Source organism: Rhinatrema bivittatum, chromosome 3 (assembly GCF_901001135.1).
Source record: "Rhinatrema bivittatum chromosome 3, aRhiBiv1.1, whole genome shotgun sequence".
NCBI lineage: Eukaryota > Metazoa > Chordata > Amphibia > Gymnophiona > Rhinatrematidae > Rhinatrema > Rhinatrema bivittatum.
In genome coordinates, this window is record NC_042617.1 from 324,170,083 (window position 1) to 324,185,913 (window position 15,831).

The 15,831-nt window shown below is 43.7% G+C and overlaps 1 protein-coding gene across 1 annotated transcript in view; it reads right to left on the reverse strand.

Moving 5' to 3' along the window:
• LOC115088588 overlaps window positions 1-15,831 on the reverse strand; it is a 223,390-nt gene that overhangs the window by 107,884 nt on the left and 99,675 nt on the right. The window contains exons 17-19 of the mRNA XM_029596845.1: window positions 13,414-13,590; window positions 10,155-10,272; window positions 8,337-8,499 (exon numbers count right to left, since the gene is read on the reverse strand). Coding sequence (XP_029452705.1) covers window positions 8,337-8,499; window positions 10,155-10,272; window positions 13,414-13,590 — 458 coding nt within the window. The remainder of the gene's footprint in view (window positions 1-8,336; window positions 8,500-10,154; window positions 10,273-13,413; window positions 13,591-15,831) is intronic.

Genomic DNA, 15,831 nt, shown 5'->3' on the forward strand with positions numbered 1-15,831 from the left:
TCCGCTGAATGAGCAGTGGGAAGTTGAAAACTCAGAACAGATAACCTTGACCTCAATAAAAAAACAAGCATGACTACAAACAAAACCTGTGCCATTCTTCAGATTGATCACTATAACAGATCAAGCGGACTCTCCAAACCCAAGACATCCACTAGGTGGGACTCTGGACTGATCTGTGGTACTACAGGAATGAAAATTAGCAGGTAAGGACCAATTTTCCTTTCCATGTATATACCCAGACCAGTCTAGACTCCTGAGATGTACTAAAGCTTCCCTATATGGGGTGGGACTGTGAGAGTCCCGATGAAATACACTTTCTCCAAAGCCCCTTGACTCTGGGGCCTGGACATCCAAATGATAATACCTTGCAAACATGTGCAAACTCTTCCAAGTAGCCACCTTATAAATCTCCTGAGGTTAAAACTGTTAGTGACCTCAAGGTAACTCAACAAAGCGCACTTGACATCCAAGCGTCTCAACTCTCTAGCATGAGGCACTATAGCATCCAAACTTGAAAAAGATGGCAGTTCCACTGACTGATTGAAATGAAACAACGAAACCACTATTGGCAAAAAGGAAGGAACTGTCCTCAAGGAAACCCTGAATCCGAAATCTTCAAAAAGGGTTCTCTACAAGACAATGCCTGCAATTCTGAAATCCTTCGGACAGAACAAATGGCCACCAGGAAAACCACCTTCAAAGTGAGATCCTTCATAGTGGCCCTCTTAAGAGGTTCAAATGGTGCGGCACATAAGCTCTTAAGGACTAAGTTAAGGTTCCAGGAAGGACACAAAAGTCCGTCCCGTCCCCCCCTCCCCGGAGAAAAACGTATTACATCTGTATGTGCCACTAGAGACACTCCCTATACCTTGCCTCGTAGGCAGCCCAATGCTATCACCTGAACTCTGAGGGAGTTAAAAGACAAACCCTTCACCAAGCCTTTCTGCAAAAAATCCAAAATATGAGCCACGGAGGCCCGCATAGGATCCACTCCCTGTTCCGCACACGAGACCTCAAAAGCTTTCCATATCCTCACATATGCCAAAGAGGTGTTATGTCTGCCGGCTGTGGCTCCCCGCGACCAGCCTTCTCCACTCACCTCTCCTGTGCGGCACCTTCGGGGCCGGGCATGCTGGCTACGGCGGCCAGCTTGCTCCCGGGGCGCTCCTCCGCAGGCCTCTCCCCTGGCAGGCCGGTAGGCCTCTCTGCCTGGGCCTTCTCTGACATGCGGCCATCCTCAGCGCTGGCCCCTCCCCCTCTGGGCCTCTCTAGGCCCGCGCACGCATCTCTTGTTCTAAGTTTAAAGGGACCGTGGCAGGAAATTGCCAAGGCCCATTCTTTTCTGCTCCACCTTTCCTTTTCCTATTTAAGGCAAGGTCTTCCATCTGCCTCCCAACTGGCTCAATTATTTATACAGCAAAAATAATGTGTGGCGAGCAATATACTGGACAATAACCATTGACAAAAAGACCTTTATTTATAAGTATGCGCACATCAGTTGTGCATAATTCTAGACAAATAGTTCAAATCTAATGTACAAGCAAGGACCCTGACAAGACCATGTTTCACGTCAGGGGGACCATACCTTCCATAAATCTATAAAAACAAAACACATCATTAAGGTATTGCACAGGTCGGTGAGCACATAGGTGAAATTATGTATAAAAGGCTAAAAGGGAAGGTAACCAGGGCAGTGAACAAAGGAAAATAACAAAAAGACCAAAAAGAAAAAACACACAAAAACACAAAGAAAAAAGTAACCAACAAAGCAGGTAAATAGATCTAAGGACTGGGATGAAAAAGGTGTTAAAATTTCTTGTGAGAAGTTTTATGTGAGAAATTTAATTTAGAAAAGATCAACAAGGCTAAGGCATAACAGAGGACCATTGAAACCACCAATCAAAAACACTTACTTGAAGATTGTGTAAAAAGCCTAGCATGGAGAACGATGCTGAAAAGCAGAAAAATGAGGGAGGTAGAGAGAGAAAGGTCAGGACAACTTGCCAAAGAAACAAGGTATATGGGAAACGACCAAAGGATCAAAGAGTACCTGAAGTGTAACGAGCAGCATGAAATGGAGTTTACCAACTGTAAGCCTGTAACCCAGGGTGCCGCAGGAGAACTCAAGCGTGGTACAGGACAGGTAATAGACCTAAAAAGGATACGGGTCAAAGAACAATTTCAACGAGAAAATAAAGCACACGCGGATGGTCCCAAAAACACGATCAAGAACAAGAACCATAAAGAGTAACAATACTTTGGAATAACTGACAACTGGGTTTAGATAGTAAGGTTCATATGGGGAGCAATCTTGTTAAAGCTGTCTCCTGAATCGGACAATGTAAATATTTAGACACAGGAACATCACAATGTCGGGAAATATAACCTAAGAGCAAAATACAGATAAGAGTGCAAAACGGAAAAGTCTGAATAGAAGTGAGAAAAAATAAAAAAAGAATATATAAAAAAACATAGAGAAAATATCAAAGAAACGAAGCGGGGCTATCCGGAGAACCCATAGAACAGTGAAGCTGAACTTAGTTGCCTTAAAAATAGGTAACTGGTATCTGAAGAAAACGAAACACAAAAAAACAAAATTGGGTACATGAGGGGAATAAAAAAGGAATACATGATGCATTATAAACAAAAAGTGTGGAAAGCTTTACAGGTTTTGACAATGTCTAGTTGTACACACACATTTTTGCTGTATTTTCTCCATATGTGTGAGCTGTTTACTCCGCCCATGCTCTGTGCTGTTGCTCAATTATTTATACAACATATCTTCCGTCTCCATGGTTTGCCACATCATATCACTTCCGACCGAGGCTCCCAGTTCACCGCTAGATGCTGGCAAAACCTCTGCAAGAAATTTAGTATCTTCCTGGACCTCACAACCGCTTATCACCCACAAGCCAATGGCCAGGCTGAACGAATCAATCGTACCCTGAAACAATTTCTGAGATTGTACGTCAATGCCCGCCAGGACGACTGGGCTTGCCTTCTTCCCTGGGCTGAGTTTTCCCATAACTTGCACCCCTGTACCGCCACCGGGACTTCGCCTTTCCAAATCATTTATGGGAAACACCCTATTTCTCCCGTACCTCTTCCATTGTCCATCCCATCACCTGCAGCCCAAATGATGGTGGTAAAACTAAAGGGACTTTGGATCCACACCCAGCAGATGCTTCGAGAGGTGGCCCATTTGGCCAAGAAATTTGCGGATCACCATTGAAGACCAGCACCCCAATTCTGACGAGGAGAGAAGGTGTGGCTCAGCACCCGGCACATTCACCTAAGGATGCCATCCATGCGCCTGGCTCCATCTTATGCATTAGAATTAGGGAATCCCGACAGTGAGGTTCCAATAATAAGGCAAGTAGTCCAAGTGCCTGTAACTAAAAACTCACCTGAGCTAAAAAATTCTAACTTATCCCTATCAATTAAAAAGCAGAATGAAAATACAAACAAAAACCAAACTTTGAAATGTTTGTATGCTAATGCCAGAAGTCTAAGAAGTAAGATGGGAGAATTAGAAGATATAGCAGTGAATGATGACATAGACTTAATGGCATCTCAGAGACATAGTGGAAGGAGGACAACCAATGGGACACTGCTATACCGGGGTACAAATTATATCGCAATGACAGAGAGGAGCACTCGGGAGGCGGTGTGGCGCTTTATGTCCAGGATGGCATAGAGTCCAACAGGATAAACATCCTGCATGAGACTAAATGCACAATTGAATCTTTATGGGTAGAAATCCCATGTGTGTCGGGGAAGACTATAGTGATAGGAGTATACTACCATCCACCTGGTCAAGATGGTGAGACTGACAGTGAAATGCTAAGAGAAATTAGGGAAGCTAACCAAATTGGTAGTGCGGTAATAATGGGAGACTTCAATTACCCCAATATTGATTGGGTAAATGTATCATCGGGACACGCTAGAGAGATAAAGTTCCTGGATGGAATAAATGATAGCATTATGGAGCAATTGGTTCAGGAACCGACGAGAGAGGGTGCAATTTTAGATCTAATTCTCAGTGGAGCACAGGATTTGGTGAGAGAGGTAACTGTGGTGGGGCTGCTTGGCAATAGTGATCATAATATGATCAAATTTGAATTAATAACTGGAAGGGGGACAGTAAGCAAATCCACGGCTCTCGTGCTAAACTTTCAAAAGGGAAACTTTGATAAAATGAGAAAAATTGTTAGAAAAAAACTGAAAGGAGCAGCTACAAAGGTAAAAAGTGTGCAAGAAGCATGGTCATTGTTAAAAAATACCATCCTAGAAGCACAGTCCAGATGTATTCCACACATTAAGAAAGGTGGAAAGAAGGCAACACTATTACCGGCATGGTTAAAAGGGGAGGTGAAAGAAGCTATTTTAGCCAAAAGATCTTCATTCAAAAATTGGAAGAAGGATCCAACAGAAGAAAATAGGATAATACATAAACGTTGGCAAGTTAAATGTAAGACATTGATAAGACAAACTAAGAGAGAATTTGAAAAGAAGTTGGCTGTATAGGCAAAAACTCACAGTAAAAACTTTTTACAATATATCTGAAGCAGAAAGCCTGTGAGGGAGTCAGTTGGACCGTTAGATGATTGAGGAGTTAAAGGGGCACTTAGAGAAGATAAGGCCATCGCGGAAAGATTAAATGATTTCTTTGCTTCGGTGTTTACTGAAGAGGATGTTGGGGAGGTACCAGTACCGGAGAAGGTTTTCATGGATAATGATTCAGATGGACTGAACCAAATCACGGTGAACCTAGAAGATGTGGTAGACCTGATTGACAAACTGAAGAGTAGTAAATCACCTGGACCGGATAGTATACACCCCAGAGTTCTGAAGGAACTAGAAAATAAAATTTCAGACATATTAGTAAAAATTTGTAACCTATCATTAAAATCATCCATTGTACCTGAAGACTGGAGGATAGCTAATGTACCCCCAATATTTAAAAAGGGCGCCAGGGGCGATCTGAGAAACTACAGACCGGTTAGCCTGACTTCAGTGCCAGGAAAAATAGTGGAAAGTGTTCTAAATATCAAAATCACAGAACATATAGAAAGACATGGTTTAATGGATCAAAGTCAGCATGGCTTTACCCAAGGCAAGTCTTGCCTCACAAATCTGCTTCACTTTTTTGAAGGAGTTAATAAACATGTGGATAAAGGTGAACCGGTAGATGTAGTGTAATTGGATTTTCAGAAGGCATTTGACAAAGTTCCTCATGAGAGGCTTCTAGGAAAAGTAAAAATTCATGGGATAGGGGGCGATGTCCTTTCATGGATTACAAACTGGCTAAAAGACAGGAAACAGAGAGTAGGATTAAATGGGCAATTTTCTCAGTGGAAGGGAGTGGGCAGTGGAGTGCCTCAGGGATCTGTATTGGGACCTTTACTTTTCAATATATTTATAAATGATCTGGAAAGAAATACGACAAGTGAGAATCAAATTTGCAGATGATACAAAATTGTTCAGAGTGGTTAAATCACAAGCAGATTGTGATAAATTTCAGGAAGACCTCGTGAGACTGGAAAATTGGGCATCAAAATGGCAGATGAAATTTAATGTGGATAAATGCAAGGTGATGCATATAGGGAAAAATAACTCACGCTATAATTACAACCCAAGAAAGAGATCTAGGCGTCATAATGGATAACATATTGAAATCGTTGGTTCAGTGTGCTGCGGCAGTCAAAAAAGCAAATAGAATGTTGGGAATTAATAGAAAAGGAATGGTGAATAAAACGGAAAATGTCATAATGCCTCTGTATCGCTTCATGGTGAGACCGCACCTTGAATACTGTGTACAATTCTGGTTGCCGAATCTCAAAAAAGATATAATTGTGATGGAGAAGGTACAAAGAAGGACTACCAAAATGATAAGGGGAATGGAACAGCTGCCTATGAGGAAAGACTAAAGAGGTTAGGACTTTTCAGCTCGGAGAAGAGGCGGCTGAGGGGGGATATGATAGAGGTGTTTAAAATCATGAGAGGTCTAGAACGGGTAGATGTGAATTGGTTATTTACTCTTTTGGATAATAGAAAGACTAGGGGACACTCCATGAAGTTAGCATGTGGCACATTTAAAACTAATCGGAGAAAGTTCTTTTTCACTCAACGCACAATTAAACTCTGGAATTTGTTGCCAGAGGATGTGGTTAGTGCAGTTAGTATAGCTGTGTTTAAAAAAGGATTGGATAAGTTCTTGGAGGAGAAGTCCATTACCTGCTATTAATTGAGTTGACTTAGAAAATAGCCACTGCTATTACTAACAATGGTAACATGGAATAGACTTAGTTTTTGGGTATTTGCCAGGTTCTTATGGCCTGAATTGGCCACTGTTGGAAACAGGATGCTGGGCTTGATGGACCCTTGGACTGACCCAGTATGGCATTTTCTTATGTTCTTATGAAGTACAGGGAAATAGTGACTCACCCAGGGTTTCACACAAAGAGTCAGTGGCAGAGCTGGGATTAGGGCTGTGGGATTAGGGCTGAGGTACAGGGAAATATTGAGTCACCCAGGGTTTCACACAGAGTCAGTGACAGAGCTGGGATTAGGACTGAGGTACAGGGAAATAGTCAGTGGTTGCATCCCTGCACTTTTTATAAAAAAAAACTTTCTTTTTATTGGAGTTCACTGGAGACCTTTCAGGTTTTTACAGTCTTGCACTTTCTAGCTGCATAAACTATGAAACTAGGAAGCAGGAAAGTTACCAGGGTACCTTCAGCTGGATATTCGGTGGAACTTAGCCACTCCACTGAATATACCTTTAGGATAGATACATTTAACCAGTTAGTGATGAATATTGGCGCTAGAAGATTAAATTTAAGATCTGCCTCTGGAACGCTCCTGGCCCTATCTCTTTCTATGTAGCTAAATTTTAGGTAATGACTTAGCCAGTTAAAATTTTGTTACTTAGAGGGATGGGAAATTTAAAACTCAGGTTTGTCTGGATAACTCAAACGTTACTCAGTCAAAGCCTTCTGAATATCGACTCCGTTTATTTATTTTTAATAACAATCTATCTGCATATCTACTCTCCATTCCTTCATCTGGCTGGGTGCATTTTTAGAAGTTGCTGCGTGTCCACTTAGAAGCCAACCCACCCCATTTCCTGCTTTCCTTATACAGTCTTCCAAGGACAGAGGTCAGATATTTTATTTATTTATTTATTATTTAAAGTCTTTTCTATGCCGTCGCTAAGTTATATACCATCGCAACGGTTTACATGTAGGCATGATGGCTTACTCTATTAAATGAAGTGTAAAGCAAAATATTTTGTAAGGGATTCTTTATAAAAAAAAAAAAAAAGAAAGAAAATATTTGGACAGAGTGATATTTATTCCATGTAATAACTGTGGGGCTGCAGTCCTTAGGCAGACCAGCTGGAGACTTAGAGCCTGTACCATCTGTCTGCAATTCTCTGCGATGTGTAAAGAATAGACTTGGATAAAACTGAATTGTTTCCCCCCATCTATAGTACAACATCTGAAAAATTTACTTCTGCTATAGGATTTTTGTGTCCCAAATGGATCTTCAAAAGCAGGCACGTAAAGTTTCCCAAAAATTTCAGTGAACATTTTAGCAGGCGTCATTGTACGTGGGTAAAACACACGTAAGTTTGCTTTGAAAACTGGTGTAAGTTCTGTGTGTTTTTTCCCCGACTTTCTTATGGCTTTTTAAACAACTGCCTGCCCAGTATGCAGGCACACTTATTATTTTTTATTTTAGTTAAAAAATATTGTATGTCTCTATCACTGCTTCTAGGCAGGACACCCGTGCGTCCTCTATCCACCTAAGTTTACCTGCAGTGAGCCGAAGTGTTCCCTTGGAGGGGCGGGGAACAGCATGGGTGAAGCCTTTGCACTTTCGCACGCGCTTTTACATTTCCAAAAGTATGAGTGCATTTTCCCCCGTTAAAATTAGTGGGTGGAAAAGTGTGCAGGTAGTTTTGCAGCGGAACAATTTTAAAAGGGAAGAGTTCACGCGTATTTTCCCTTTGAAAATTGGTAACAGATTTGAATTTTATGCAGGCTGTTACTAAATTACCCCCATATGGTCATGTATAACACAACAGCCTTTCTCACCTCTAAATCAAATTTATCCTGCCATAGAGTCTGAGCTCTGATGTGGCGGGACCTCACCTGCTGGAATGGTGAGCGTATAAAAGGCACATGAACAGCCTTTTCAAGTTTCCCATCCTATTATCGGACTTAGCAAACAAGGGTTCATATGCTAGTTCCCTTCATCCCTTTATCAATACCCTGGCTGAAAGCTTCCGGCTCACTACAAATTCCACTGGAACAGTGCTTGTACGTTACCTATGCCTTCCATCCCTCCCCAGTCTGCCGTCAGAGACTTCGCTCCCAGGGATCCCAGACTGCTCGAGGAGTTTCCCAGCTGGGCAAAGCTGAAGAGGTAGGCCACGATGTCACGGAGAGCCGCCACGATCTGCAGGGTCCGGTACAGAGCCTTAAACATGTCCTGCAGGCAGGAGACACGCAGGGCACTGGGTATTACAATACATACGAAAGGGCCAGCATCTGGGAGGAGTGAAACCAGGCAGACAGGATGTGTCTTAACTATCGTCATATTCTGTGTTTTACCCCTCACTCAATTTATGCATAGACGTCAATAGATTAAGCAATGTGCGTCCATTTGGTGACACTACCTAGTGAAGAAGAAGTGAGGTGCCAGTTCAAGGAGAGAGAATTTAGGCCAGTCCTGGATTTCAGACATCCCCCATTCTGATGCATCCTGGTACCTGCAGTGCTGACTCCAAATGACAGAAACAGGGACAGCATTGGGATATAAGTTCAAAAACCAAGTCTAAAATACCCCCCTCCTTGAACTGGGTCCCTTGCCAGCTCTGACATAAGAACCCCAAAGCTGATGGATTTACCTGTCTGCACAGAATCACCCATGTAGGGAGGTAGCCCACGACATAAACTTTGCAATAATGGTTTCTTTTTAAACTTATTTTTACCTCCTAAGGGTTGCCTATTGCTGCATGGATAGTAGCTCAGTATTTCATCACAGCCATTGCTGCTGCTCCTCCTCCCAGGACAGGCCCGATCAGCGTAGGAAGGAGGACTGGCCAGTGAAGGAGGATGTAAGGAGTTACAAATGCATGCATCAGCTTGCCACCGCTTGCCCAAGTCTCAAGTTGGGCCCCTGGTCTCCTGCAAATCCATGGGAACTGCACAATTCCCAGCAAGGACCAGATTTTTCAGATTTCTTTAGAACCTCATGCAGGCATCACACTGACACACGTAAAGCATGAACACAGCACAGACAGCCGAAGAGCGGATCTTCATCAAAACCCCATGCAGGTGTCACACTTATATAAGTAAAATATGAATACAACATGAACAGCTGAAGAGCAGATCTTCATCAAAGCCTCATGCAAGTATCACACTGACACACAAAAAGCATGAACACAGCACAGACAGCTGAAGAGTGGATCTTCATCAGAGCTTCATGCAGATGTTACACTGATGCAAGTAAATTATGAATACAGCATGGACAGCTGAAGAGCAGATCTTTATCAAAGCCTCATGCAAGACACACAGACACACAAAAAGCATGAACACAGCACAGACAGCTGAAGAGTGGATCTTCATCAGAGCTCCATGCAGGTGTCACACTGATGCAAGTAAATTATGAATACAGCATGGACAGCTGAAGAGCAGATCTTTATCAAAGCTCCATGCAGACATTACACTGACACGCTTAAAGCATAAATGCAACATGGACAGCTGAAGAGCAGATCCTCATCAGGACTCCCATGTTAGGTGTCATAGTGATAGATTTAAAATATGAATACAGCACAGACAGGTGAAGAGTGGATCCTCATCAGAACCCCATAAGGCCTCGCTCTCATACATGTAAAGTAAAAACATGCCACCCACCTGCAGGGTTCTTGTCAGCCCTCCAGGTTTGTCCTGGAGTTTTTAACTATTAAAGGGATAAGCGCCAGGATGCTGCTTGCTAGCAACCTTGGAAAAGGTTCCTAGTGAATCCTTGTGGAGCTACTGAGACCTGGCTCTATCATGGCTATCTCTTTGGATTTCGATGGGAGGGAGAAGGACAAGAAGCCAGTGTGTAAAGAGAGCTGGGTGAGGGCCACTCTCACTGACCTTTTCTGGCAGCGTCTTGAACATGATCAGCACCTCTGACGGGTAAGGGATGAACCACGGGTTGAGGAAGTGTCGTCCATCTGCAGACAGCAGGCTGCGCGGGCGCTTCTGGAAAGTTCTGCATGCCATGAAGAGAAATACGAGATGTGAATGTACTCTGCGCTAGCCGCGGATCTAGCCAGCGGGTGACTTCTGCTAAGTAACTTTACATGGTGAGTTATGCAGCTTGCCCCAGGAATTGTCTCCTTAGCTTTCTGCCGCTGGGAACGCTCTGATGCGTGGGGATCTGATGAGCTCTTCATCCTTTCATGGTGGCTCTTTCCTCACCTTGTGAGCTTTCCTCAACTTGTGAGCTTTTTCTTGAAGTGGTCAAAATAATTCCGTTCCTGAACTCCCTCCATGACTCTGGGATTCCCCATCAGCTGGGGATTAATGGAGCACAATCCAGGACTTAAAAAAAACAAAAAAACTTAATCCCTAAAAAGTGGGGGATGTTATCACATCCCCCCCCCCCCTTCATTCCCACCTTCTTTGCTTCTCCCACCCCTGACGGCATGCTTGGGGACTGAGGGGATCCGTCCTGGCTGCAGAGGTGCCTCCTCTGGGGTGGGGTAAAGAGGAGCCTCGGATTACTTTGAGGTTTGGGTGCCGGCAGGACAGAAGCAAATGGTGACCACTCATGCCCTCTGGACCCTCAGCATTCTGCACAGGACAGGGACCTGGGCGCTCGGAGCCCCCTGGAAGCTCAGGGGCCATGGTGAACTTCAGGGTTTAAAGCCTCACTGAAACTTGGTGGGGAACCAGCTCCATGAGGGGTGCAGGGTATCTTTGCAGGGATGGATTAGAAGAGGGCCTTCAACTTTGCGGCTACTTCCACAATAAAGCTGGAAAACAGGGGAGCCAGGAACATGTGTTCACATGGCCAGTAATGCACATACATTACCACCTGCTTGTAACATACATGTGTTCCCATGACCAGTAATGCATGTATATTACCACCTTCTGTAACATACATGTGTTTCCATGGCCAGTAATGCATGTATATTTCCACATTCTGTTACATACATGTGTTTCCGTGGCCAGTTATGCACGTATATTACCACCTTCTGTAATATACATGTGTTCCCGTGGCCAGTAATGCATGTATATTACCACCTTCTGTAACATACATGTGTTCCCGTGGCTAGTAATGCACGTATATTACCAACTTTTATAACATACATGTGTTCCCATGGCCAGTATTGCACATATATTACCACCTTCTGTAACATACATGTGTTTCTGTAGCCAGTAATACATGTATATTACCACCTTCTGTATCATGCATGTTTTCCTATGGCCAGAAATGTACGTATATTACCACCTTCTGTAATATACATGTACTCCCGTGGCTACCTTCTGTAATATACATGTGTTCCCGTAGCCAGTAATGCACGTATATTACCACCTTCTGTAACATACATGTGTTTCTGTGGCCAGTAATGCATGTATATTACCACCTTCTGTAACATACATGTGCTCCTGTGGCCAGTAATGCACATATATTACTACCTTCTGTATCATGCATGTGTTCCCATGGCCAGTAATGCACATATTACCAGAATTTGTAACATACATGTTTTCCTATGGCCAGAAATGCACGTATATTACCACCTTCTGTAATATACATGTACTCCCATGGCTACCTTCTGTAATATATGTGTTCCCGTAGCCAGTAATGCATATATATTACCACCTTCTGTAACATTCACGTGTTCCAGTGGCCAGTAATGCACGTATATTACCACCTTCTGTAACAGAAACATGCTCCCGTGGCCAGTAATACACGTATATTACAAATGTCTGTAGCATGCATGTGTCCCCGTGGCCAGTAATGCACATATATTACCGCCTTCTGTAGCATGCATGTGTTCCCATGGCCAGTTTGCATGTATATTACCATCTTCTGCAACATACACATGCTCCCATGACCAGTAATGCATGTACATTACAATCTTCTATAACATGCATGTGTTCCCTTGGCCAGTAATGCACATACATTCAATGCCCAATGGGATAAAGGAATGAGTGTTATCGTATTAATGCCCTTTTGAATATTCCACTCCCACGAGGAGAGGGACAAAGCACTTTATAAATACGTGTTAAAGCATGTTTATAACATATTTTAATAATTAGGCCTCTAGAACTCAGTCTGGGAAAGAGAAGACGGCATAATTTGAAGCTATAAAAAATGGAAATTGTATTTGATTTTAAGCCAGAACTATTTGGTACTAGGTTGACTGGAAGACTACTGGGCTGGGTGCCATTCCCTCCCCGTCCCGGTCCCCGCGGCAGCAGTACATCCAAGGCGAGGAGTCTGGCACCATAGGGGACTGTGAATCCTCTGCACTTCTTATCCCCCTCAGCAGCACTTACTGCCCTGTGCTGTCGGTTTAAAAACGGAAGTGTGCACTGTGAGAAGAGGAGGAAGCAGCTGCTGTGGTGGCAGTGGCTTTACAGTCCCCCTGCTGTAGACATTAGAGGTGTAGGGAGAAGAGAAGGGCTGGAATGTGGGAGGAAGTGATCGAGGCATGGTGAAGAGATGGGAGAGAGAGAGGCGAGACGATGGAGCGCTGAGAGGTGGGAGGAGAGAGGGGTAGGAAAATGGGGATAGAGGGCTGGATGGTAGTCAGAAAGGGTGAGTAGATGGAGTACTGGGAGATGGGAGGGGATACAGAAAGGATAAAGCTGGGAGATGGGGGGAGAGCATGATGGAGAGTTTTGAGTTGGGGAGGGGAATTATAAAGGGATGGGAAGTGGTGGGGAGAGGGATTCAATGGAGAACAGAGAGGTGGGGGAAATGGGGATAATGGAGAGCTGGGGGGTGGACAAGATGGCTGGGAAGGGTCTCAGTTGAAGTCAGCAATGCAAACTTGAGCTGATTGCTGGGTAATTTCCTGGTCACCAGAGGTGGTAATGGACATGAAGAGATAGAGCAGCACAGAGTGTTCTAGACTGCTGGAAGGCCTGTTCTAGATGAACTCCAGTCCTCATGCACCACAAACAGGTTTGGCTTTCAGGATTTCTCCAAATTATGAAAAATCTCCTGTTTTAGGATCCAACAAATATAAATATATGTCATGAATATTAACTGTGAAACTCCTGGAAACCAGACTTGTTTGCCACCCTTGCGGACTGGTGTTCAAGCCCTTGCCTACATGAATGTAAGCTTTTATCACAGGAAAAACAATTAGCAAGGGACTAATTTCTTGACACTGACCTGGGGTCTGCCTGCAGCCCTTCACTGACGTCTTTGTCCCCTTTCCTCTCATTGGGTTGTCCTAGCATGAAGTATGTGTCCCTGATGGTAGGAAAGTCTTCCAGCATTGCTCTTAGATTGGTGCAGCATGCAATGATCTGTCCGCGGAGAGAATACTGAGATACCCGCCTATTAACCCTAAAGATAAAAATAGCACATGGAAGGTATTCTACCACAGAAGACACAAGATATGAGCAACTCATGGAAAGTGGCCATCCTCAGAAAACACCAGGTATGAGCAACACATGAAAGATGGTCATCCTCAGAAGACACAAGGTATGAACAATGCATTGACAATGGTCATCCTCAGAAGATACAAGGTATAAGCAATGCAATGCATGAAGATGGTCATCCTCAGAAAACACCAGGTATGAGCAACACATGGAAGATGGTCATCCTCAGAAGACACAAGGTATGAGCAACACATGGAACGTGGTTATCCACAGATGAAGCAAAGTATGAAATTTTCGTTTTTTATACATCATACTAACACAATTGTTTAGAAGCATTTCTCCTCAGTTAGAAGAAACATTTTATTAATTACTTATATACCACTATTGAAATACATCATGCAGTATTATATAAACATATGATTACAACCCTCATCCCCTTCCTCAAAGGGACTGGAGGAAGTAAACATGTCCACGGAATTCCTTAAAAGTTCTACCTGCTGCTAAGAGGGGAGGTTCCCCTACCCTTGGTTTTATAGGGTGGCAGGTCTATTCATTGCATGGGTGAGATTGTGGGAGATGAAATTGGAGATCTATTTTTCTTTTTCTCTCTTTGAGCTGTGTGATGTGTTTGGGATTAAAAATTTTATTTTTTATATATACTGACATTCAATCTCATTTGAGATATCACACTGGTTTACATTCAGGTACTGTAGGTATTTTCCTATCCCCAGAGGGCTTACAATCTAAGTTTGTACCTGAGGCAATGGAGGGTAAAGTGACTTGCCCAAGGTCACAAGGTCACAGGACTTGAACCCTGGTCTCCTGGTTCATAGTCTACTGCTCTAACCATTAGGCTATTCCTCCTCCCTCCACAAATTTATAATTTGTGGTTTTACTGTACTATTAAGGGAAGGATACCTACCTGAATGTCTGAAAAGATCAACTGTGACACCTATTTAAAAAGGCATCAATAGATCCATCTTTGTGCAGGAATTATTTCCCAATATCCAACATACCATATATAGCAAAGTTCACCGAAAAAGTTGGGTTTAATCAGATTTCTAGTTTTATGGAGACTTCACAGGGTCTGGACAGCCACCATTTACATTTCAGGTTTTACGAAGCCTAGGTCCATGATATCTGGCATGAAAGTTAGACTGGTATATGCCGAGTTGCTCACTACACTATAGGGTGACCTCCTGAAAATACCTTGAAGTGTGAAATGTGTTTGGTGTGCTGTAGATCATGAGTCTTTCTGGTAGGGGCCCCACAAATTTAGAACAGGAAGCCACTCGAGATTCAAACTGAGTCACAGTATACTATCTTGCCTTCAGAAAGAAGATCAAGGCATGACTTTACTCAGCTCCTTGAGTATTATGAGGTTTGATGGGGGCAAGGGAAATATGTAGTTCTAGCAGCGAGCAGATGAGATAGCAATAAGGAAAATCACCTTTAACGTGAGATCCTTTATTGTAGCCGTTTTCAGAGGCTCAAAGGGCGCCATACACAGAGCTGAGAGAACCAAGTTCAGATTCCAAAAAGGACAAGGGTGCCTGATTTGGGGACGTAAATGCTTTGCCCCCTTTAAGAAATGAGCCACATTGGAGTGAGCAGCCAACGCCACGCCTTGAATGGAACCGCGCAAACAACCAAGAGCTGCCACCTGAACCCTTAGGGAACTACACGATAAGCCCTTGGCAAGTTCGGATTGTAAGAAACCTAAAATATCCGACACCGAAGACCGAGTAGGAACAATCGCCCAGGTCTACGCACCAAGATTCAAAGATTCTCCACACGCGCACATATGCAAGGTTGGTGGATGTCTTGCGCAACTGGAGAAGTGTTGCCACCACAGCGTTTGAATACCCTTTGCTCCTCAGGTGATGCCTCTCAAAAGCCATACCACTAGACAAAAGCGATCGACCTCTTCCAAACACATGGGCCCTTGATGAAGAAGGTCCAAGAGCAGTGGCAACTGCAGGGGACCCGCCACTGCCAGATTGACCAGGTCTGCAAATCAAGGCAGTCTTGGCCACTCTGGAGCTATGAGGATGACTTCTGCTGGGTGTATCTCCACTCTCCTGAGCACTTTGCCTATCAGCGGCCAAAGAGGGAAGACATACAGCAGTACGGTCGGCCAGCCAGGGCAGCACCAGGGCATCTACCCCTTCTGCTCCTGTTTCTCTGCGGCGACCAAAGAAGCGCG